The sequence below is a fragment of the Phyllostomus discolor genome, chromosome 1 (assembly GCF_004126475.2).
Source record: "Phyllostomus discolor isolate MPI-MPIP mPhyDis1 chromosome 1, mPhyDis1.pri.v3, whole genome shotgun sequence".
Lineage (NCBI taxonomy): Eukaryota > Metazoa > Chordata > Mammalia > Chiroptera > Phyllostomidae > Phyllostomus > Phyllostomus discolor.
Genome location: NC_040903.2, coordinates 53,123,093 through 53,149,055, shown reverse-complemented (window position 1 = coordinate 53,149,055; position 25,963 = coordinate 53,123,093). Strand labels below are relative to the sequence as shown.

General features: G+C 37.8%; 1 protein-coding gene across 1 annotated transcript in view; it reads right to left on the bottom strand.

Annotated features, from left to right (window-relative positions):
* The window catches only part of ARMC4 (armadillo repeat containing 4), a 183,297-nt gene extending 159,285 nt beyond the window's left edge, over nucleotides 1-24,012 (bottom strand). The window contains exons 1-7 of the mRNA XM_028506946.2: nucleotides 23,877-24,012; nucleotides 19,585-19,845; nucleotides 13,194-13,351; nucleotides 9,063-9,255; nucleotides 8,129-8,235; nucleotides 7,609-7,745; nucleotides 5,247-5,360 (exon numbers count right to left, since the gene is read on the bottom strand). Coding sequence (XP_028362747.1) covers nucleotides 5,247-5,360; nucleotides 7,609-7,745; nucleotides 8,129-8,235; nucleotides 9,063-9,255; nucleotides 13,194-13,351; nucleotides 19,585-19,808 — 933 coding nt within the window. The 5' untranslated portion in view covers nucleotides 19,809-19,845; nucleotides 23,877-24,012. The remainder of the gene's footprint in view (nucleotides 1-5,246; nucleotides 5,361-7,608; nucleotides 7,746-8,128; nucleotides 8,236-9,062; nucleotides 9,256-13,193; nucleotides 13,352-19,584; nucleotides 19,846-23,876) is intronic.
* Nucleotides 24,013-25,963: the final 1,951 nt, after the last annotated feature.

Here is a 25,963-nt window from a genome sequence, read left to right as displayed (position 1 = left end):
GACTTCTCTATGGCTGAATGTAGATTTAAGAGAATTCTTTTAATTAATGTGAATATTTTTAGTTTATGACCATTTCTTTTATATGCTCCAAGTAAAATATTACTCACATCTGAAACGACCAAAATTCCTTTAAATACAAATATGACTAGATTAGACCCTGACCCAATAGCTCAGTTGGTTGGAACATTATCTTGATATGCCAAGGCTGCAAGTTTGATCCCCAGTCAGGGCACACACAAGAAGCAACCAATGAATGCATAAATAAGTAGAGCAACAAATTGATGTTTCTCTCTTTCTCTCTCCCTCTCTCTCCCTTTCTCTCTCTCTCTAAAATCAATAAAAATATGACTAGATTAAATGAAATATATGATAAAAACAGAGAAATTAAGTGAAACCCAAAGTAGAAAATAAAAGAGATAATAAACATGATGACCAGCATTAGGAATAAGAGAGGTAAAAACAGCTACAGATTCCACAGATATTAAAAGTCTAATAAGAGAATAATATGAACAAATTTATGCCAGTAAATTCAACAATTTAGAGAAATGAACAAATTCCTTTAAAGACAACCTGCCAAAGCTCTTGCAAGAAGAAATAAATAACCTGCATGACCTTATAACTAGTAAAAATGTTGAATTTGTAGTTAGAAACTTTCCCACAAACAACACTTGTAGCTGATATGGATTCACTGGTGAGTTCTACCAAACTTTTAAAATAGGAAGAATACCAAACTTTTCAGAAAATTGAAGAGGAGGAAAAGTTCCCAACAAATTCTTTAAAGCCAGTATTACTCTGACCCCAAATCTAGATAAAGATATTAAAGAAAAGAAAGCCACACATCAATAATCTTATAAACATAGATGTAAAAATATTTAAATAAAATGTAAGGAAATTAAATCCAAAAATATATAACAACAATAATACATCCTGAACAAATAAAGTTTGTCTGAGAAAATTAATGGAATTCACATTAAGCTAAAAAAGAAAAAACACATGATTAACTCAATAGGTACAGAAATATCATTTGATAAAATCCAACATCAGTCCTAATAAAAGTTCTCAACAACTTGGAATAGAGGGGAACTTCCTCAATCTTATAAATGTCATCTGTGAAAAGCCTACAGCTAACATTATACTTAATGAGAAACAAAGTTTTCCCTTTGCCATTAGGGACAAGAAACCACTTCTTTTCAATTCTGTACTGGAGGTTCCAGCTAGTGCATTAAGGAAAGAAAAGGAAAGAAAATGACTGAGATTGGAAAGGGAGAGGTAAAATGATCTTTATTCACAGACAACATGATCATCTACATAGAAAACCTTCCAGAATCTACAAACCAGACACTAGAACTAGTAAGTTTGGCAAGGTTTCAGGATATAACGTCAATATAAAAAAATAAGGTGTTTCTTCATATAGTAGCAACAAATAATAATAAATAAAAATTTTAAAACTAGGATTAACAATAGCCCCCAAATATGAAATACAGACAGATTTCATGAGAGATGAGTACAACCTCCACACAGCAAGTTACAAAGCATTACTGAGAGAAACTAAATAAGACCTAAGTGAATGGGATATGTACTACGTTCATGAACTGGAAACTTCAATATTGGTAAGATGTAAGTACTCCCTAAATTGATCTGCATATTTCACATCACCTTAATCACAAATCCGTCAGGCTTTGTGAAATCCTGACAAGCTGATTTGAATATTCTAATACAAATGCAAAAGATACAGAATAGCCAAACAACTTTGAAAAAGAACAATACTGAAGCATTGACATTACCTAACTTCACGACCTACAGTAATAAAGACAGTGTGATATTGGTATAAAAATAGAGAAAAAGAAATACACCCACACAAATGGGTAACTAACTTTTGACAAAGGTGTAAAGGTAACTCAGTGGACAAGGGGTAGTTTTTTACAAAAAACAGTGCTGAAACAACTAGATCCAACTTTGATCCATACTTCACATCAGGTACAAAAATAACTTAAAATGTATCATTGATTTAAAATGTAAAACACAGCATTTGAAAACTCACAAAATACACTGGAGAATATCTTTGTAATATTGGTTGGGTCTGACAAAGCTTTATTAGATACAACAGTATATGAAAATTAATAAGTTGGACTTCATCAAAATTGAGGACATTTGTTCTTTGAAGGGCCCTATTTAGAGAATGAAATGACAACCCACAAACTGGGAGAAAAATATTTACAAATCACATAACTGACAGAATACATAACCAAACACATACATAAAGACCTCTCACAACTCAAAAATAAGAAATCAACCCAATAAAAGAGGAAAAAGATCTGAATAGACCCTTCAGCATATAAGACACATTAATGACAAATAAGTATACGAAAAGATGCATTTAAGACATGCTAATTAAAACTCAATGAGGTACCAGTATACACCTATAAAAATGTCCAAAATTAAAGGATTGACCATGTCAATTATTGATGACTATGTGAAAGAACTGGAACTTTCATACACTGTCAGAGTGAATGTAAAATATTACAACCACTTTGGAAAGCAGTCTACCAGCTACTTAAAAGTTAAACATACAACTATCATATGACCTTGCCATTTAACTCCTAGGTTTTGGCTAAGAGAAATAAAAGCATGTGTTATGCAAAAATAAATACCCATAAACAGAATGTTAAAAATAAGAGAGTTTAAACTTTAAAGATATGCACAATGTTTGGAAGATAAAGAAATATTTACAGAAAGGGCAGGTGGGTGGTGACAGAAGAGAGTATCAGAGGATCAATCTCAGAGACTCCAACAACTAAGTTTCACAAGAAAACAGAGATGAAAACATGATTAAAGATATAACACAGACAATATTTTTCCAATTTTTATGAACATATGTCATTATTAAGGCAAAACAAACAGCCAGCACTAAACATATCGTCATGAAAATTACGGAACATCAAGGCTAAGAGAAAATCCTGAAGACTTCATTAGATGGCAAAAGTCAACACAAACAGTCACATAAAAATGCCTTTAAAATTCTAAGTAAAACTTATTTTCCAACTGACATTATAGAAACAACAACTGTGAGAGAAGAATAAAGACATTTTCAATCATGCTGACCCTCAAATTTCCCTCCAATGTGCCTCTGTACCAAAGGCACATTTGGTAGGCAGCTCTACCAAAATGATGGCGTGCACCAAGAAAAGGAAAACTGAACAGAAAGGAACATGACCAAGGCCATATATGAAAAGTGCACAGGTAATATCATATTTAATGGTGAAAGCCTGAGAGCTTTTCCACTGAGATCAGGAATAAGACAAGGCTCCTGCTTTCATCACTTGTATTCAACATAGTCCTGAAAGTTCCAGCCACCGTAATTAGGCAAGAAAAAAAAAACACACCAGATTGGAAAAGAAGACTATCTCTGTCCAGAGATGACTTAATCTTATATGTAGACAGTCTAAAGATTTAAAATAAAAAACTGAGTTAAAAGTGAAATTAGCAAATTTACAGGATTCAATTTTGAATTTCACATTAAAAGTCACATCTGATTTTTAACACTGAAAAGTTAAGCTGTGTTTCTATACACTAACCAGTGGACAATCAAAAAGGAAATTACACAAATAATTTCATTAACAATAAGATAAAAAGTTAACAAAATACTTAGGAATAAATTTAACCAAGGAGGCAAAAGACATGTACACTGAAACTATAAAACATTGCTGAAAGGAATGAAAAAAGACACAAATGGAAAAAACCCCATGTTCACAGATTGGAAGATTTAGTATGTTAAGATGGCAATACTATACAAACAAAAATAATCTACAGATTCAATAGAATCCATATCAAAACCCCAATTTTTTCCCCAGAAATGTTAAAAATCAGGCCTAAAATTCACATAGAAAGTCAAAAAAACTCCAAGTAGCCAAAACGGTCTTGAAAAATAAGAACAAAGTTTTAGGATTCACACTTCCCCATAAAGATTAGATAAATAGATATAGAGTTGAATATAAAATTACCATATAACCCAGAAATTTTACTCCTAGATATATGCCCAAGAAAACAGGGATACAAACAGATACTTGTACACCAATATTCCTAGCATTTTTCACAACAAATAGGTGTGTTCATCATTAGATGAATGGATAAACAAAATATGATATATATGTAAATGGAATATTATTCAGTCATAAGAAGGAATAAAATTCTGAGACATGCCATAACATGGATGAGCCTTAAAAACATTATGTGAAATAACCTAAATACAAAGGACAATTGTGTGATTTTACTTATATGAAATCCCCAAAATAAGCAAATTCATAGACACTGGAAATAGATTAGAGTTTCCCAGGAGCTGAGAGAAAAAGGATTGGGGAGTTACTGCTCAATGGGTACAAATTTTAGTTTGGGATGATGAACAACATTTGGAAGAGATGGTAGTAATGGTTACACAACATTGTGAATGTTAAGTAATGTCATTGAATAATACACTTCAAATGGTTAAAATGGCAACTTTTACATTTTATGTATATATTTTCTAACAATAATGGTAACGACAAAGGGAAACTCAGGTCCCGACAGCAGGTGATCAAACACTAGGAAGCAAAGAGAATTCACAGGATGACGACAGAGACGGTGTGCCATGGCAAGAGCAGGAGCGGCCTGGGGAGCAGCGGAGCGCTCCGGAAGTGGCGGGGTCAGGAAGAAGATGGACCTGACGAACCAACTCATAGGGGGCTATCGAGCTGACACCAGCTTGAGAACCAGCCCAGCTTAGGCTCATCACATTAGTAGTTCTTGCATGTCCTTACCCATATCGGCTTTAACCAGAATTTTATTTCATAAAATATTATATTGACTGATTTTTTTGTTCTGCACTATATCAAAAACCATTGGAGAACACAAAAGAAGCACACTTCTATGCACGTGTAGTTGGCACACTTATTAAGACAATTCAGTCAGGTAATAATCATGGGAAGAAAATAATCAAAACATTCAAGGCTTCACTAACAGGGCTGAGTCCTTTATTCTTAGTGTTATTCACTCACAAGGGAAAATGGAAAAAAGTAAAATATTATACCTATCAGCTAAAGAAAATGAGAAACATTCTTAAGTACCTCATTCACAGTATTTCTTACTTTACATTATTGTGTAAAACACTCTAATAACTAGAAGCAATGTCCAACAGGCAGAATTTATACTGTAAAAAGTTGTTGTCAAGTAATATAATGCTATGAAAGTTCAAGAGAGACTGTGAAACTTACCTCTTTAGACATAACTTCTGAAAATTTTGCTGATGTATTTTTTAAAAATGTGATGAGGTCTTTATAAATCGCTCCTTTCCGCTCATAATTAATCTCCCCCTCATCTATTTTGCCCTTTGAGAGAAAAAGTTTGGTGCAATTATTATTGCAATAATAATATAAAAACCTGATCAATGCATCACAACCCAAGTGCACATCTGGTTTACTTCTCTAAAGGATCCATGTGGCAGTCTTTGTACATGAAACGTAAAGGTGAAACCCTTCCCTCTTAACTTAATGTTATCCATTCACTCATTCATTCAGCAAGCCTTTACTGAGTACCTCTTATATGCAGTGGGGCACCCTGCTATTGAGTATAGAATTAAGACCTTTCTTTTGTGGTCTTCTAATGTGAAAACACATTATGACTTTGAGTGCTTCTGATGAAGTCATAAAAGGCCTCAAGATGAGAATGTCACCACAGAAATGCCTTTGTTTCTACTTCTCACACTGCTCTTGTTCTGTGTGTAGCATGGATGCTCTGGGCTTCTCTTTTAGGGTTATGATTTTTATGCAACTATCTGTCCCTCTACCCTCTACCCTGTGCCTCTGTCTCTCTCCTTGTCTCTTTCTTTTCCTCATTTCCCTCTTCTTTCCTACCCCTATTATTCTCCATCAACCAAATACATATATACTTCTTCAAATATATATGTGTATATATGTATGTAACTACATATAACATGTATGTACACGTAACTGTAGTGTATTGTACATTTTATTGAATAGTTTCTTTTTTAAACTGAGAGGAATACTTAGATATCTCAATATTAAATAAACTTGTCTATGAATTAATAAGTAGCCCTTTATAAGAAGCATAAGCTCCTTGTCCCACTCTAAAAGGTCAAAGATAACCATTCCTTTTTTAATCTCTATTTCCTAAGTGAAGATTTCACTTTTCTAAAATATATTTAAAAAAGCAAAATTATATTTAGGTTATCTCCCCCTTCTAATGCTGAAATATATTAAGTGTCATGTTGATAAGCAGATCACCTAAGGCATGTCAGAAAAGGTGCTACAAGTAATTAGAAGACAGCACCAGCAATTCAATACCAACCCAAGTCCAGGTGTGACACCTCTCCAAGAACTCCCCTATAATAGCTGGGCCCCCGTTAAGGGCTTGGGTCCTCCCTGCAGAATTTTGCAGGTGAGACCCGAAACGACACTGAAGACACTGAGGACAGGGTGTTTCAGGGGAGAAAGCTGAGCTCCTTCTAGCTAAGTTCAGTGAACAAAATGAGACTCAAAGTTTCTTTAATCTAAAAAAGTCAGGTTATGTGCTGTCTCTGTCTCAACTTGAAGCTCACCCACCCACCACACTCTGCTTTGTAATACTTAGGCTGAGAATCTGCAAAACTGTGTTTCTCCTTTGCCCAGCTGGGTTCACTTCAATCATCAGGAAGTGAAAGGAAAAGGGACATGCTCCATCCTACCTGTTCCTTGTTCCTGTTAGTGAAGCCAGCAACATTTCCACACCCCTGGCAGTGGCAGTTGCTTCCAATAGCAACAGTTGGTTCTAATTTCCAGAGTTTTTTCTTACCTATAGTCCCAAACAGGGCTCATCCCACTCCCCCACAAATACCATCATCAGCCTACCAGGGCACCATCTTCAAAGATCTAAGTCTTAGCTCTGCCAAGATCCCCCTCTGAGCTTCTGAGGGACCAGCATTAATTGTGCAGCACTCAGTCCTCAGAGGTCTGGATCTAAATGTCATAGAAGCCACATGAGCTCCAAGGGGACTAACACAACCTGGAAGTCACCATTCCTCAGAGATGAAAGTCCCAGTTGTGTGTGGACCCCTGCTCTGAGCTCCTAAGGGACCGTCACCAAGGCAAGCAGGGTCTACTCTCCAGAGGTCTGAGCCCCAGATTTGCAAGGGCCCTCCTCTGAGATCCTAAGGTACCAGCACAGCCGGGCAGTACCCCCTTTCCAGACATCTGGGTTCCAGTTTCATGGGGCACATTCTCCAGGCATTTGCATTTTGACAACCCCTCTCGTCTTCCCTTTGTCCCTCAACTCTTACGGCAGAAGCTGCAGTGATCACTTCTGTGTTATCTCAGTGCTCATTTTATGAAGTGGAATGAGTCACTTGGAAGGCCATTTCTCAGAAGACTGACTTAATGACATGCCATAGGGAACACTGGTGCTAATTCTGAGACAGCTGTGGACTGGCCCAGCAAACACATAGCAAATGAATCTGCTTGAATCTCACAGAACAGTATTTCATTTTCTATGGTCATTGGGGTTGAGGCCTAAAGACATGTCTGCACTTACAGACACCAAGCTAAGTACCAATGTCAATACTGTTTTATAAATATTACTTACACCATTTAAAAATACTCCTTCTGCACTACAAGTAATGCATAAAGTTTCAACATCATGTGGTTTCACCAGCACATAACACATTTCCCCAAGAATTTGTCTCCAAGGTGGGGCTCGACATCCATTTGAAAATTCATAATCTGAAACCAATTATCAATCAGTTTAGAGTTTTATAAAATACGATGGTTCCAAAAAGGAAATATTAAAATTGTTTTCATTTTCATTTTATTTTTTTAAATCCTCATTCAAGGGCATTTTTTCATTGCTTCTAGAGATAGACAAATGGAGAGAAAAGTCGATGTGAGAGAGATATATAGATTGGTTATCTCCATAAGTACCCTAACCGGGGATTGAACCCTCAGCCTTTCAGTTTACGGGACAACATTCCAACCAACTGAGCTCCACCAGCCAGGGCTTGTTTTTATTTTCTTAAACATTAAATTCCAATGTAGCTATTGAGGCATTTTGAAAAATAATTATGAAAACATATATATCATAAATGAATCTGAGAAGATATATAAACCTGAGGTATATGTGATAGATTCCAAGACTGTTTCTTCTCCTTTTCCCGAGAAGCGTTTGAGCAGCTCTACATCGTTCTTAACAGCCTCTGGATTTAAACTTACTTCCCTGAAATAAATGTGTAGATATTCATTTAAAACATTTGAAAACAAACTCTACAAGAAAATACTTGACAGTACTCCATTATGTCAAGAGAAATATTTTTTATAATTAAAATTGCAGTTAAATTACACAATAACAACATGGTTGCAGCTAATCTTAGCCATGTTATAATCTCTTAACACTGTGAAACCATCAAGGAATTACTGACTACTGTTTAATACATTACATATACTAACTTAAATATTCACTTTGTTTCCTAATTATAATACTATAATACTAGAAAATACTAGAAAAATGAATGAGTTTTAAAACTGATAAACTCTACATGGTATTTGCATTATAGTTTAATAATTAATTTAAGAGTCTTAATTTAGAGAGACTCTGGAAATTCTAAGCACACTTAGTGTCTTCAGAACTAGATGAAACCCTACTAGAATGTTTAGCAATGGTAAGAGTAAATTTTAATTTTTAGAACTAGAAATATCCATGCAATAAACAAATTTTTTCCAGTAAAACTGAATGTTAAATCAGTGGCAATAACTTCCATACTTTTTGGGGTTTTTTCTAAGAAAAGCATTTTTTGTAACTAATTTTATAGGTTTATTTTTTTTAAGATTTTATTTATTTATTTATTTATTTATTTATTTAGAGAGGGAAGGGAGGGAGAAAGAGAGAGAGAGAGAGAAACATCAATGTGCAGTTGCTGGGGTTATGGCCTGCAACCCAGGCATGTACCCTGGCTGGGAATTGAACCTGCGACACTTTGGATTGCAGCTCACGCTCAATCCACTGAGCTATGCCAGCCAGGGCTGGTTTATTTTTTTAATACTCACAATGAAATATGCTTTAGAGAGTGATTAAGAAGGTGCAGATCCAGTTCCTTAAGCAGCATGGCGATCTTCATCTTAACCTGACTTTCAGGGTCATTATCTTCAGTAATTTTATCAAGAATATTTAATACAGATGAGTCTTCTATAACTGCATTGTAATCAAAGCCCAGGATTTTTCTTACAGGATTTCTGTTAGCTGACCAAGATAAGTAAATAAAAATTATTGTTTTGTCTTCTGTTATAAGGAACACAGAGATGAACAAACCCACTGATACCCACTCAGCTATGTTTCTTTCATTATGCTTTCTCTAATCGACCCAATTAGAATCAAAGTCCACTTCTCAGATTTACTGAATTTAGGAATTTTTTTCCTTTTGAGATGGTCTATCTTGTACAGTAATATGATCTATATAGATCATCTTCCTAACAGCACAAGGGCCAAGACAGTCCTGTTTTTTTTTTTAGTTGACCATGAGGCATTATTCAAAACAGCATTCAATTAATATATTCAGAATTGATTTAAAGATAGGGAAGCACTGGTCTTCTTAGAAGAATCATCACTAGAGCTGTGTGTGTGTGTGTGTGTGTGTGTACCAATGCGCAGGATTCACAAATGCATGCTTCTTTCCCAAATAACATGCTTCCAAAATTCAGTAAAAAGGGGAAAATAGCATTCTTCTTTTAGTCTACTCTTAGCCATACTATAATCTCCTAACACTGTACTGCTTATAATTTCAATGTCTCTTGATGTTAGAGTTAGAAAAAGTAATCTAAGCAGTGTTTACATACATACCAAAACTACAGTGAAAAACGTAAATACCAACTCATGTGCAAGGCTGACACAGGCGTGAAAGTTGAACTTAGAGATGCTAAAAGCAGAGTTTGATAAAGGTTAAAATATATATGATTGACATGAGAGAGAAAAAAAAATTTATGAAAAAATTCAAGTAAGATGAAATATATACGCTTTTAGACAAGGAAAAGGGAAATGGCTGTGGGACTAATTCAGAAAGCTGACCTGAATGAAATGAAGAGAAGCTCAGTAATGGCATGAATTTCTGATTAGGATATGGCTGTGCCACCAGGAAACAGTAGAAGGTACAGGGCTGAGGAAAGGCTGCATGACTGGAGATGCAAGGAAAGTTGGGTCTCCTTTCCTTGTACCTTCCATCACACAATCTCAACTTATCAACTTTATGAATGTCATCTATAATAATTTATGAAAAGCAGTACTAGGTGAATTCTGGGGAAAGATATAAAACTGACTCCCAAATTGCCAGGTACCATGTAATTTGGACCTAAAACTAAGAATGATACCTAGAAAGGATAAAATGCAACAAAAAAACCCCGCATATCTAGCCAATCTATATATACAGCAGTCTATGTATTAAGTTTATACAAGTTGAATTTAATGAACAATTGTGCCCTTATTAACTATCTTCTTGAATTTAGCTTTACTGTCAAGATTTCATTCTTCCTCGTGAAAGCAGCTTTGATGTACAGGACAGCCTAATAGGGAAGAGTAGGCAAGAAATAAAGAGAGACTGCTGTCCCAAGGTACACATCTAAATCCAATTAACAAAGAGAAGGGAAAAGACCACCTTCTCACCTCACAACAATGAACAGTGGCAAAGGTCCCGCCAAGATGGGGGTGTAGGTAGGAACCCTTCGCTTCCTTGCACAACCAAAAGTAGGATAACAACCAATCTAAAATCAATAAACAACCAAAAATGCCAGAAAGTCAAACTACACAGAACTCTGACAATCAAGGAACTAAAGAAAAAATCAGCCCAAACAACCAGACTGGTAAGGTGGCAGACTGCTTCAGCTGACTCACAAAAAATGGCGGACCTGGCCAGCAGGGCTGGCTGAAGGCAAAACTGAGACTCAGAGCTAACTGTGGGCTACAGTGGTTGCTATGGTGGGAGAAATTTCCAGTCTCACATGAGAGTTGGAAAGTGTACTACAGCTGAGCAGGCAGGCAGCATCATTCCCTGTCTGGTCCCTCCCCCACAGGCAGCACCACAGTGCAGCAAAGGGGGTTGCTCTGCCTGGGTGAAAACCTAAGGCCTCACCCCCTTACAACTTACCAGCTGCGCCAAGACAAAGAAATATGGCCCAAATGAAAGAACAGAGCATAACCTCAGAAAAAGAACTAAGTGAGGAGGAGACTGCCAACCTATCTGATGGAGAATTTAAAGCCCTGGTAATCAAAATGCTGACAGATCTAATGGAGCTTGGTCAAAAAATTAAAAAAACAAACAACAACAACAAAAAAAACAAAAACAAAGGAAGGATACCCAAAGTGAACTGTTGGGTCAGGGAACCAACAGTGACAGGAAGGAAACCAGGACTCAAAGCGATGATTTGGAACAAAAGGAAAAATAAACATCCATCTAGAACAAAATGAAGAAACAAGAATTCAAAAAAGTGAAAAGAATCTTACAAATCTCTGGGACAACCTGAAACATTCCAATATCTGAATAATAGAGGTGCCAGAAGGAGAAGAACAACAGCAAGAAATTGAAAACTTATTTGAACAAATAATGAAGGAAAACTTCCCCAATCTGGCAAAGAAAATAAGACTTCTAGGAAGTCCAGGAAGCCCAGAGAGTCCCAAAGAAGTTGGACCCAAAGAGGAACACACCAAGGCACATCATCAATAAGTTACCCAAGATTAAAGACAGAGAAAATTCTAAAAGCAGCAAGAGGAAAGGAGAGGGTTATCTACAAATGAGTTCCCATAAGACTATCAGCTGATTTCTCAAAAGAAACCTTGCAGGCAAGAAGGGGCTGGAAAGAAGTATTCCAAGTCATGAAAGGCAAAGACTTATATCCAAGATTACTCTATCCAGCAATGTTTTCATTTAGAATGGAAGGGCCAATAAAGTGTTTCTCAGATAAAGTCAAGTTAAAGGAGTTCATCATCACCAAGCCATTACTACATGAAATATTAAAGGGACTTATCTAAGGAGAAGAAAAAGATCAAACCTATGAACAGTAAAATGACAACAAACTCACAACTATCAACAGATGAACCTAAAAGAAAAGAAAAACAATGAAAGCAAAAACTAAACAAACAACCAGAACAGGAACACAATCAGAGAAATGGACATCACACAGAGGGATATCAGTGGGAAGGGGGAAGGGAGGAATGGGGCAAAAAGGTACAGGGAAGAAGAAGCATAATTAGTAGGCATAAAATAGATGGGGAGAGATAAGAAAATGGCACAGGAAACAGAGAACTCAAAGAACTTATATGTACATCCCATGGACATGAACTAAGGCGGGAGATGTTAGAGGGCTGGGGGGGCAGAGTGAAGAGGGGATAAGGGGGAAAAATTGGGAAAAGTGTAATAGCATAATCAATTAAAAAATACAAAAAAAAAAAAAAGAAACCGGGGCAAAGAATGATGAGAGGCAGAACACAGGTACCTTATGCCTAGGACCAACCCACTGGTCTGATGATTCCAAGAAAACAAAACATATACATAATATCATCAGGTATTTTTCCTAAGAAATATTTAGAGCACAATGATAACAGACAATTGGTCACATTCTTGTTTGGATGTTAGAAGGTTAGACAAGAGTGAGTACATTATATATCCTTAATAAAGAGGGAAAATATTTCCCATTGAATGCCTGTAACAATCACAGCAGTTGTACAGTCTGTAATGGAATAGCATTGAGACGAATGGAAAGGGAGATTATTAGGCACTATCTCTGCTAAAGGGAGAGCCTACATTCACTTCAAAGAAAGGAGGTCGTCATCCGTCATAGCAGTATGTGAGGGGAGAGTGTGGTGTGGATTCCGGTCACGCATGTCAGTCTTCTCTTCTGATGTGGACCTTAAAGGCCACAAGCCTCAGGTTGTTCCAGAAGCTAAGAAGGCTCTCTTTAAAATTAGAAATCTAGATGGTTACTACTAGTAATATATTAGGCCTTTCATTTTAAAGTAGAAATTTGATATCAGCATAACATTTCAGCCAAGCAAAATTAATGACACTTTTATGAAGCTGAACATATTACTTTTACCTTTTAGGTAACAGAACTTTTTTTAAGACTGTAACAAATTATTTGCCCCAAGATTATGTTTCTAAAAGTTCAAATCATAGATTGGAGTGTAAACATCACCTTCAATGCATGCTTGTGCTTCCTTCAGCTTTCTATCTTTGGCAATAAATAACAAGCGTGACAGCTGCCCAAAGCTCCTAACTTGAATTTGTGGTACAGAAAAAAATAGCAAAGGTTGTCCATTTTTATCAGCTTCTTCTGATTCAACTGTTGTTTCACTAAAAATGAAAATAGAAAATTGAAAGGTTAGGGTTACCTGGATGCCAGCAGAAGTTAAATTTAAGATATTTCAGCTAATTATTCCCATGTGTCACTATAAAACAGAGAATATAAATACCTCTTGTTAGAAGCTCAGCCATTTTCCCACTTTCATCCACACTCAGGACCTCAAGTCCCCAAATTCATTAGGAGTCACAGTGAGCAATATGATATGCCCAGAAAGAAAATGTTAAGCAATTTCTTAAACACCTACATGAAATCAACAAGCTTTTGTTCTTCTAACAATGTGTTTGACATCTTTTAACATCACTGATTCTACAGAACCACTCATGTTTTGAGGATTTCTAATATTATTTTATTTATACAATTTTCACACCACAGCAATTAATGGTTAGAAATCTTCTTGGCTACTCTGTGTTGTTTATGAACAAAAGAGCTATGAACAAAGACAAACTAAATCCTCCCTGTGGATTATTTTTCCACTCCAAACACCTAAATTAGGCTTACTTTAGGATTTTAAGCAGTTTTTCTAAATGGGTTCTTCCTGATCAGAAATTATTGGGTCTCCTGGATTTGTGTTTCTGTCCATTTGAATGATTTTTTTAAGTTGGCATTTTGAAAATATTAAGATTTTTATGGTAGTGATATTCCTATAGATTTTGATCACTTACAACATTAAACTGACTAGGTTTCTCATTACATAATGATATCCCCAGGAAAATTGCCCAAATCTAAGATTTAATCTAACATTTTAAATTGTAAAGCACATAGATGTGAAGGTTAATGGTTTATCAGAAACTATAAATCTGACCGACTCAGACTATCTACTGCTATTTCACTAGAACAGAAATAAGAAGATAGAAACTGTCAGAGTCAGAGTAATGGCTCCCCTGAGTTGTTCCAACTCAGCCCCCAAAACCTGTGAATATGTTGCCTTGTATAGCAAAAGAGACTTTGCAGATGGATTAAAGATCTTGAGATGGAAAGACTACTCTGAAATATCGAGGTCATTACAATGTAGCCAATAAGGGTGTTTAGAAGAGGCAGGCAGAAAGGGTGAAGCCAGAGAAGGTGATGCAAGGATGGAAACAGAGGTCAGAGAAACGCAGAGTCCCGAGCCAAGGAATGCAGGTGGCCTCTAGAAGCTGGAAAAGGCAAGAATGAATGTCCCTCAGCACCCAGGAGAAACACGACCCTGCCAACATTCATTTTAGCTCACAGACTCATTTTAGATTTTTCACCTCCATAACCATAAAATAATAAAGCTATGTTGTTTTAGCCCATTGAGTATGTAGTAATTTGTTATAGCAGCAATAGGAAGCTAAGACATGGGCTTTTTTAAAGTCTTGCCCACTGCTCTATCCCAGTACCTCACATAGTAAATACACAGAGAGGTTGTTCCACCAACACAATAGGAATAAATGAAGGAATAAAACGGTTTTAGACTTGCCAGTGATGTGCATTGTGTACAAAATGTGTATTTTTTCTAAAATACATCTTTTGGAGTAATGTCCTTAGGGTTGAGGAAGTTTCTTAAAGGCCTGAAATCAGGGCTGAACACCAGTGCTAAGTGGATGGTGAGAACTAAGTTATAGGCTGAATGAATGCCAACAATATCAAGCTACTAACTTGAGAATGTGAAACTCCTTGTGGAAAAAGGGAGAACTGAAGGGCACAGGTGACATTTTTCATTGCTCCTACCAGCTGAAACCTGTAACTTAACAGAGCCAGCTATAAGGATGACATGGAAGAGCAGGTTTCAGTTTCTGGGCTCACAGTTCCTCACACCTGAAAAAAAAAGAACTCTTAGAAAGAAAAATGCTGTACCCACCTCATGAAGGTCAAGAAGAATGTGCTGTAAATGAAATCCACTGATCCAATCAAAACACTTTCAAACTGGAATTGGGAAAGGGAGCTAAAAATACTCAGGAGGAAAATGTCTTATTTATTTAGTCTCCAGGGTCCTAGGTTAGTGTCCAGAACATTGTAATTACTTAATAAATCTACATGTAAATAATCATACAGGACATAAGTCTATAGAGTTGAGAAATGATTTAGCAATTCTCAGGGATGAAAAACAAAGAGCTCAGTAACAAAAGCATGGCCAGAGATCTTATACAATGGCTCAGAAATTTTATCAAAGTACATTATTTTAAGCTGGAGATCATGTAACTCAACCCTTCATGATCTTGACCAGACAACTAAGGACAAGACAGGTATGACCATGAGTGACTTGTGCGTTAATGTGGGGAAGAGGGCCACTGCACAAGGTGTCCTGACTCCTCATCCACACAGAACCCTCAGTAGCATATAATTTTGTCCTAACTCACATATGTCACTGAGACAAAGCAGAGCAAGATTCACTACTAAAATATTGCAATATTAAAGTGAATGCGACTCAAAAGTTATTGTTCTAACAGACAAAAAAAGAACAGATAACATTTTCACAAAGTGATTCTGAGTGCTTATCCAATTTACAAATTTCCAAGCTAGATTGTAAAGAATCAGCACCCCAGCTGTGTGTACTGCCAACAGATGGTGTTACCATTGAGTGGTGTCATCTGTCTTTAGTTTACAGTGGATTTGGGCTTCATTCTGAGGTGTTTCAGGAAGATTATTAATCTCATCCTGTTGGATGAGAACAAAAGCAATTGAAAATGGTAATAAGGAAACCTATGATTTCCATTAAAATGAAATACTCCTCCCGCCCAAACTGAACATGGAGAGATGATGACAAATGTTATTACAGGTTGACCAGCTGCACGCTGGGAATGATTCTAAAGGAAAAGAATGAATCATGCAACATGTGCAAAGCACTGTGCCTATGCATTCAGTTAAAACCAACCTGCAGAAAAGGCGAGAAGAGAGCTGATGAAATGTAAAACCTTTTCAGTGTGTGACCCAAGGATCAGTTTGATGTCACATGCCAAAAAGCCTAATGAAAAAGAAGGCTGATCAAATTTTTACTGACTACTGCAGAGTGCAATTGGAAATACACAACATCAAATGAGAAGTGAGGCCACAAGTATAAATATATTCCCCAAAGTATCTGTAGAGGTCAACAGAAGAGGGGATAGCTTACCTACTTCAACAAATTTTCAGTGTGGATAAAAGTGACTTGGTTTTGCAACAGGGGGCTTGAGAGAATGTACAGAAAGGAGAATCTGCCTTTATTCTAAAACATCCAAAGATATCCTATTTAGTAGACAACATATGGAGACTCCAAGCCCAAATCCTTCATAATGACTTTGGCCATCCATCTATACTTACAGACCTGAATCCTGTTTGGAAAAAAAGTTTCCCTCTTTTTTATGTATGGTATAAGTGTATAATCAGTGTGCTAAGGGCCAGCAGCTAAGCAAGAAGAGTGGATGGAAACCAAGGAATAAGGTAGTTGGGGCTGTTTTACTAATACATTCTTCCAGCCATCAAGACATCTCTGGTTTACACCACTTGTTATGTGGCTAGGCATAGTCAATTCCAATTTCCTATGGGTTGTTGATGGTTCTTTGGTTGGTTGGGTGGGAGCACACAGTGGAACAATGGGTATGATGAGGACTTTGATGTGAAAACATTTGGTATTTTCCATTATTATCAAAATCTCAGCTATAGACTTCGCCTTCTTTAGGGCAATCAGTACCTACCTGGTTTTCATCAAGCCACATAGGCATGTTTGCTTCAAATACAACAAGTACTATCAGAACCTTCACATCCCTTCCAGAATCAACAATGTCATCGATAAAGGTCATGAACAAGAATGAAGGGTAGAAAACTTGGCCCAAGGAAAAGCTGCATTGTAAATTTGACTGAAGACAATCAAGGGGTAGTTGGTTCAAAACATACATGGTGTCAAAACACCAAAACACCCTGCTTAAGAGGGAACTTGTACAAATACTGTGTGCAGAAATATATAAAGCAAAAAGAAATTGGACAAAGATACAGAAATAGTGATATATTTGAAGTGTGTAACAAACCCACCTAAGGAAGCCTCAGATGTGGTCATGTTTGTACTTGGAACACAAAATTAATTCAGAGCCAAGACACAGTGACAATCTTGATACCCTTCTGACATCTGCTTTAAATCTATCTTTGTACTAAGTTGTTCATGTTTTCAATTGGTCTCACAGATGAGTTTACCTTTCAAAGATTAAAAAAAGAAGAATGCATGATACTACACTGAGCTTCGGTGGGATCAACAATGGACAAGCACCACAGGCAGAGTTAGAGATAAAACACATTTAAAAAAATAGATTTCATGGCTTGTTTTTCTGAGCATCCTTTCGTATGTCTCTGGGCCACCTGTATGTTGTCCTTGGAGAAGTGTCTGTTCAGGTCCTTTGCCCATTTCTCAATTTGGCTGTTTGTCTTCCTGGAGTGGAGTTGTATGAGTTCTTTAAATATTTTGGAGATCAAACCCTTGTCTGAGGTATCATTTGCAAATACGGTTTCCCATAAAATTGGTTCCCTTTTCATTTTGTTGATGCTTTCTTTAGCTGTGCAGAATCTTTTTATTTTGATGAAGTCCCATTTGTTTATTTTTTCCTTCATGTCTCTTGCTTTAGGGGACATATCAGTAAAAATATTGTTGCATGGAATATTTGAGATTTTCCTGCCTATGCTCTCCTCCAGGACTTTTATGGTGTCATGACTTATATTTAAGTCTTTTATCCACCTTAAGTTTATTTTTGTATATGGTGTAAGTTGGTGGTCGAGTTTCATTTTTTTGCATGTAGTTGTCCAGATCTCTCAACACCATTTGTTGAAGTGGCAATCCTACTGCTGGGATTATACCCTAAGAACTCTGAAACACCAATTCAAAAGAATCTATGCACCCTAATGTTCATAGCAGCACAATTTACAATAACCAAGTGTTGGAAGCAACCTGCATTCCCATCAGTAAATGAGTGGATCAGAAAATTGTGGTACATTTATACAATGAAATTCTATGCAGCAGAGAGAAAAAGGAGCTTATACCCTTTGCAACAGCATGGATGGAACTGGAGATCATTATGCTAAGTGAAATTAGCCAGGTGGTGAAAGACAAATACCATACGATCTCACCTATAAGTGGAACTTGATCAACAAACAAACAAGCAAGCAAAATAGAACCAGAGACATTGAAATAAAGAACATACTGACAGTAACCAGAGGGGAAGGGGAGAGGGATAACAAAGGAAAGAAGGGGAAAGGTTGTCAAGGAACACGTATGAAGGACCCATGGACAAAACCAAAGGGTTGAGAGTGGGGGTGGGAGAGGTGGCTGGGAGGGGACGGGGGGAAAAAGCAGAAAACTGTACTTGAACAACAATAAAATAAAATAAAGGGAAAAAACAATAAAAAATAAAAATAAATAGATTTTAGAATATTCAGAGAAAAGGTAGAGCATGATATCAGAACTAAAGAGTTCTTGAAAGGCAGTTCAAGAAAGGTTTTATGGTTCTAAAAATAAAATTCTGAGTTTATTCTCACAAATAACCCCAAAGGGAAAAAAGGAAAAGGAATTTATAGGAATTTTTAGCTAATTAAGGAACTGTTCTTGATATGTCAGACTTTAAAAGTTCATATGCAAAACCAAAGATCAGAAGCCTGAAGTGGAAAATAAACTGAAGCTGACCAAAAAAAAATGATATACATAAATGTATATATATTTATCATAGGTAATTATAATTTATATTTATATAATATATAATATTTAAATTTATATAAAATTTATAGTTTAGCTATGTTCAAAAGCAATACATTGATGGCTTATAGGGTGAAGTAGAGGTAAATTTTCTTTATCTCAGATTTGTAAGGTTCTCATTTGAAGATAATATTTGTTAACAAGTCCCTCTCTTATATTGAGCAAAATTTGCCATTCTCTGTCATTCCAGAAATTGATAGATTTAAATACCAGAAGGCATGTCTACCTCGGAGGTCACAAAAGCAATGCCCATGGGCATCGTACAGGTAATACAGATGAGTGGAAAGGCCAGACAGCAAACAACAGCTAAGGCTGGGAGTGTGGCATAGAGAATGCATCGTCTATCAAAACAAATTCAAATTCAAATTGAAAATTAGTGTGTTAGCCAAGCAGAACATCCTAGATTTCACCTGAGTGATTCTGGTTTATAGTTCTTCAGTCAGAAAATTTCTGAGATTCATAGGTGTTCAACGACTTGCCCAAAATCCACAATCAATAAAAATGTGTATGATGAAGACATTCAATTCCAGAAGCAATTAACTGGCTTACCTGACAACATAACCCAACTCAAATGCTGAGGGGTCCAAATCAGTCTTCCATTCAAGTGGTTCTACAAAAACATATTTTGCCTCTTGGGGATGTTTATAGATAAAACTCTCTATGAATATAATAATTTCTTGCAATATGGCTTCATTGAGAGGGGTAGTTTCCAGGGTTCTGGTTCCATATCCAGCAGCAGTCCACTGCGCTGATCTTGTCAGTGCCACGCCCATGGATCCAACAATACCAGAGCTGAGCTCAACACACACACTACATCGGAGTAGAAAAAGAGAGACAACAGCATCTACCTCTTCATTGGAAATTTTTTCATTTTCAAGATCTTAAACTAGTACTACCTAAGCAACATTAAGCTTATTCATCTTAGAGGTTGATTTTTTAATTATCTAATTGCTCAATTCAACAGTTAATTTACATTAAACCAGCTTTCAGTAAAACTGACAAGTACTAAAGGGTTTTCCAATCTCTGTCTGCCCGGAAATGAATACTTCTTTCTCATTTCCCCAGGCCCAAATGGAAACAGAAAACTCCAAAGTGGAAAAAAGAATTTGTCTTTGATTTGCAGGTCTGCTGCAGCTGAAGATAAAGTGAGTGATGTGCTCCTTGTAGCTGGGCCACACATTCTTTCAAGTTATGCTGTTAATTCTGTTACCCTGACTTTCTTATCGTCATCACATCTACACCAGTGCAAAGACAACTGACAAGCATGATTCTGGAAGCTCTGAGAGTCCCCCAAGTGCCTTAGGAATTAATATAAAATAGAATAAAAACATTATTGTGCAATACAATTTTATTTTTCTGTAAAGATAGGTATACCACATATTGATCCTATAAACCAGAATATTTGAGCAATCCAAATACTGTACTTTCTGCCATAGTTTATTGCAATTTATAACTTTCTTAAGAGCAAATGTGAAAGATGTAAGAACAAAAGAGAATCTTTTGGGGGCTATTTATCAAAATTGATTACCAAACAGTTTAGCATTAAAATTTAAAACAGAAATTCAAATTAAATAAATTCCACTTTGACTAATTTTGTCTTTAAAAGATTTTTAAAAAGTTATTTTTAAAATTAACATTAAGAACTAAGTTAGAAAACAAGTTCTAACATTGATTCATAATGGATATTTATGACCTTTTTCAGATAATTTATACTGCTTGTTCCTCATTTGTAATAACATAGATCACTAAAATCTTCCAGAATATGAGAAGAATGGTTATAAAGTTAAACATAGAATATAATTATTATCCCCCCATTATTATTACTAAAGCATAGACGTAGCAAGATTCTATAGAAATGACTCGGGGATTTTACTTTGCAATCCAGCAACAGGGATGTCTACATCGGCGGTTCCCATGGGGCAGTACCACCTGCTGAGGGGCAGTACAGATATATTGTATAGATGGCTCATCATCAGAAGGAGAGGACAAGAACATCACTGGCATTTACTGATGAGGGTCGAGAATGCCAGATGTCCTACAAAGTCCAGGACAGGCCCCCATGTGGAAGAATTCTGCTATAACCTCCAGGTATGTAGCAGGTAAAAAAATTCAGATAAGTACTATGTCTCCACTTCACAAATAATCACAAAAGTATTTTTTCACAGTTTTAATATACACTGGATTTTCCAGGATTGCAACTATCATATAAATCAGAGGAAGGTTGTACATACTTTGTGTTATATGTAACTTTACCAAGAGCTCAGCATTTTGGAAAGTCACACCACTGATGGTCACACTAGTCACACAATTTAAGTTTCAATGGCATGTCTGTATCGGTTTCACTTAGAGCTACTACATTGGCAGTAATTCTATGGAAGGCTGGAGGATCTGACTACTTCATTATTTATTTATGCTGATACTTTAGTACAATTATTTTTCTTTTAATTTTCCTTTATCTTACAGTTAAGGTACTATCATTATTTAAAACTATGCACATATGTAGGATTATTATCTATAATTTTGTTTACAAAATAGCAAAGTATGCACTACAATATATTTGCTATAAAAACCTAGTATTGCATCAGATAGGGTTGAAACATGTATTTATGTACATGTATGTATAAAAGTGCTAGTAAGACATACATAGTTAGGGTACAAATTTGTTTCATGCATTTGCTTTAGTATTCCAAGGTGTTGTTTCTATTGGGAGATGTTTCTATTGAGATTAATGTCTCAAATACAGAGACATTAACTGATGAGCATGTGTGACACTCTTAAGTTTCCCAGTATTGTGTGAATCAGTGCAAATTAAGAATATGTGCAAATATTGAATAGCTTTATCTTACACAGACAGACTTAGGTGGACAGTTCTGTTTGTTTTTAATCTTAAGTGTAATACTTGTTTTGGTGATCTTATAAAGCTACAGTGTGTGCATCATTCCTTTCTTTTACCTTTTTCAAGAAAACTGAAATTACATAGATGGCATATATGAGTGGATGAAAAAACTGTGGTTCATTTACACAATGGAATCCTGCACAGCAGAGAGAAAGGAGGAGCTCCTACTCTTTGTGACAGCATGGATGGAACTGAAGAGCATTGTGCTAAGTGAAATAAGCCAGGTGGTGAAAGACAAATACGTATGATCTCACCTATAAGTGGAACCTAATCAACAAAACAAACAAGTGAGCAAAACAGAACCGGAGACATGGAAATAAAGAACAAACTAATAGTGCAAAGAGGGGAGGGGGAGGGGGATAACAGGGGAAAGAAGGGGAAGGGTCAAGGAACATGTATAAAGGACCCATGGACAAAGATGGGGGTGGGGGTGGGCAGTGGAGAGTAATGGGGGAAAAGGGACAACTGTAATTGAACAATTAAAAAATGTGACAAAGACTGTGACAGTCAACATACCATATAGCCACTCCCTGGAAGACACTTAAAGAGCTAAGAAATACAAAAAGTTCTTTTCATCATGATAAATTGTTTATAGAAATTTAAGTGTAACATACTTGAATCTCTTTAAATTGTTTTTCTCAATCTAGTAAACCAGGAGCTGCAGCAAAGGACAGGCTTGATTCAACAAAGCTGGTTAGCAAAGGCTTAAGAAAATCTCAGGGGTGCTACGATCACCCCAGAGAAGAGGGGATCATGTATAAAAGACCTTAAAAATATTAAAAAGATAAGTGCTTTGCAGGCCTAACTGAATGAGTTTTTAAAAAGAAAACAGGGTAATGTGGCGGTTTTTCATCTTAATTATGATAAATTTCTAATGGCTTAATTTAAAAAGAAAACCAAAACTGCAGCACCTATTCAACTAATTCCAGTGGTGTCCAAAATGGTCAGTCAGTATAACTCAGGGGGAAAAAAATACAAACACCAACACTTTTTACCAAGTCGCTCCCCAGTTACTACTACCCATTGCCAGTACATGTGTTCTTTTGGTCTAAGCAACACGGTTAAAATGAATGCAAGTGAATACATACTACATATCTTTGAGTTAAAGTAAGATGTTAAAAGCGTTTAGTAAATAAAATTAGGACAAAAGTTTCTGTGCATATCTGTGTTTCCATAAATTGAAAATCACTTTGCACTCATTTTCTCTACTAACCTAATAGATATAATAGAATTTGTTTCCCTAAGGGTCAGTTACAAGCTTCCAGTTACATTAATAAAATGAAACCCATTCATGTATAATTTCTGCAAAACTGAATTCTTTATGAGGCTACGGGAATGTGAGCATCCGCTCTGAGATCTAGAAATGTGGCTGGTAACCTCGGTTGGGGGTCACCGGCATTCTGAGAATGATAAAGCTACTCAGTGAGACTTCCAGGAAAATCAAAATTTCAGAACTGAAGTGAAAGGCGTCCGAGTTGGAGGATAAGCGTCCAAGGGTGAGGGGCTGCGGGGACAGGCGGGAAGGGGCAGGCAGCGAAGACAGCGTCAATAGAAGGAGGGGGCAAAGTTGCAAAGGGCGAGGAGAAAGGCGAAGGGGCCGAGAGAGGCAGGGACTTGGCCAGAGTCGCAGTGGAGAGGGAGCAGGTAAGGAGACGGGACGCGGGGCGAAGAAGCAGGAAATCCCCGGGTCCCGGCAAAAAGCCGGGGGTCTTCGGGGAGCCGGGGGTGGGATGCGCGTGGTGTGAGAAGGGACGGAGGCTGCCCTCCGGCCGAGGAGAGAGCTGCAGGAGGGCTAGACGGACCGAAGCGGGGTCGGAGAGAGGCCCCCTCTTCTCGAACCACGCGGAGGGCTGCAAAGACGCCAGCGCGGGCGCAGGCCGCAAACCCGGGCCCCCGGGCAGGGCGGGCTTCAGGGGGCCGCCCTGCGCCCGCGCCGGGCACTCACCTGCGGCTCCCAGCTCCGCGGCCGCCCGGCCAGTGCGCGCCCGCCGGTTGCTAGGAGCCAGCCAAACGGCCGGTGCCCCGCGAGCGCGCAGCGCGTCGCCGCCGGGCGGAGGAAAGCGCAGAGCCCTCGCCGCGGCGCCGAGGCTGCGCCCGAGCCTCCTCCGACGGCGGCCACGCGGCCCTGCGACCCCGCGCTCCCGCCCCGCCCCGCCGCCGCCACAGGGCCCGGGGCGCCCTGCCCGCTCGCTCGGGGCTGCGCCCCGCTGCTCCCCCTGGTTCGCCTCCCTGGAAACAGTGTTTTTCCGCCTCTTTCCTCGTGAACTCGTCCCGCCTCACTTCACCCGCTGGAATACGTTTACCTTACTTAAGGTCGCTAGCAGTTAGGGGTATTAGCAGCAACTTAACAATACAACAGAAAGAAAGAGAAAATGCGTTTAAAACGCCGTTTTGTGTTTCTCCACAGACTTCCAGACCAGACAGGTGTTCTACGTGAGCCTTAACTGAGTTCTCCACAATAGCATAGGGCCTCTCACGGTATATTTGAGGCTTACACGTTCCTCTCCAAAAGCAAACGTGGTAGAACACTTTAATACTTACTGGAAAGGCAGAGACTGCTCTTCAGTAGTCTAGTTCAGAGAACTGGAATGAAATGAGAACATTTCTCCATGGTTTTTAGGGCCTTCTACCTTTATCTAATAAGAAAATCCTGGACCGCCCCAGTAGACTCTCCAAAAAGACCGCCAACTCTGTAAAACCAGTGGGGTCCAAAGGAGTGGGAGAAAAAGAGAATGAGCCAAAATCTTGCGGGGGTGGGAGGTGAGTGTTTAGGGACCAGCACTGGATAATTTAGGGTGGTAGACCCTAAATTAGTGTTTAGGAACTAGAACTGGGTTCTTTCCCTAAAGCCAAAGGGGTAGTTGTGTAATGATGTTCGGGCTTTCACTACATGTCCGGATATTATACTGCCCCAGCTCAAAAACAGAGCCTCTCTGCGGACCCGTAGAGAAGTGAGAAATGAGATTTAGCTTTTGTTTTGGGTTCTTCTCTTCCCTTTCTGAGAGTATGGAAGTTGCTGGAGTGGAATCATTTTGCCTAAAGGGACCTTTACCTCTGGAGAATCCTAGAGTTGCAACGAATCAGAAAGGAAGTTTAGGTGCCAATAGACACATAATCTGAATTCAAGACATGGATAGCCCGTGCTCTGAGACAACCACAGCACCTCGTGTGTGTAGACTTAATGCAAGTCACGAACTAGTGAGGGTCAGAGTCCACCCTTCAGAGGTGGGGTCAGGTGGAGTCCTAGAAGCAGGGAAACTCCTTTGGGTACTTTTTTTCATAGGCGGGTTTTTAATCAGTTATATAATATGAGAGTGTTACTGGGCCCAGAAAACTACAAATTTTAGGACTACTGACTTTGATTTGCAACTGGAAAAAGCCAGGGCTCTCCAAGTCTGAGCATCTCTGTCCTCATTTACAGGCATACCTTGTTTTACTGTACTTTGCTTTATTGTGCTTCACAGATGTTGCATGTTGTACTAATCGAAGGCAAGTTCCCCCACCAGCGAAAGATTATGACTCACTTTATTGCGGTAATATGGAACCAAACCTGCAATAGCTCCAAGGTATGCCTGTATTAAATTCATGTCAAGTGTCAGAATCTACCATGGCTTAATTTGATGGCAAAATTTGAATTTATTAACCTGAGATTTTTCCAAGAAAAAAAAGCATGTAATAATATTTAAATTTGTAGAATTCCCACCTGGCTTATTCCAATTTTTCCTTGCCATGTTGAAGCACTAACTTGATTGGCCTTCAGCTCTCAGCTTTAGTGACTACCTCCCTCGGAGTGTTGACTGCCCAGCTAACAAAGTCACGGTCACTCTCAGTGGGGCCTATCTCAACTATGTCCTACTGCTACGGTAAGCTACGAGAAATAGGGACCTTTTCTGTCCCTTTCAGGTCTAGAAGACTGACATGAGGAAGGAACAAAATTGATTAATCATCTGGTCAAAGATGTCTTGCTACCTGACATTCTTTATTGAGCCAAACACCAGAAGGCGATGATTTCCTGGTACTCAGGTGATAGAG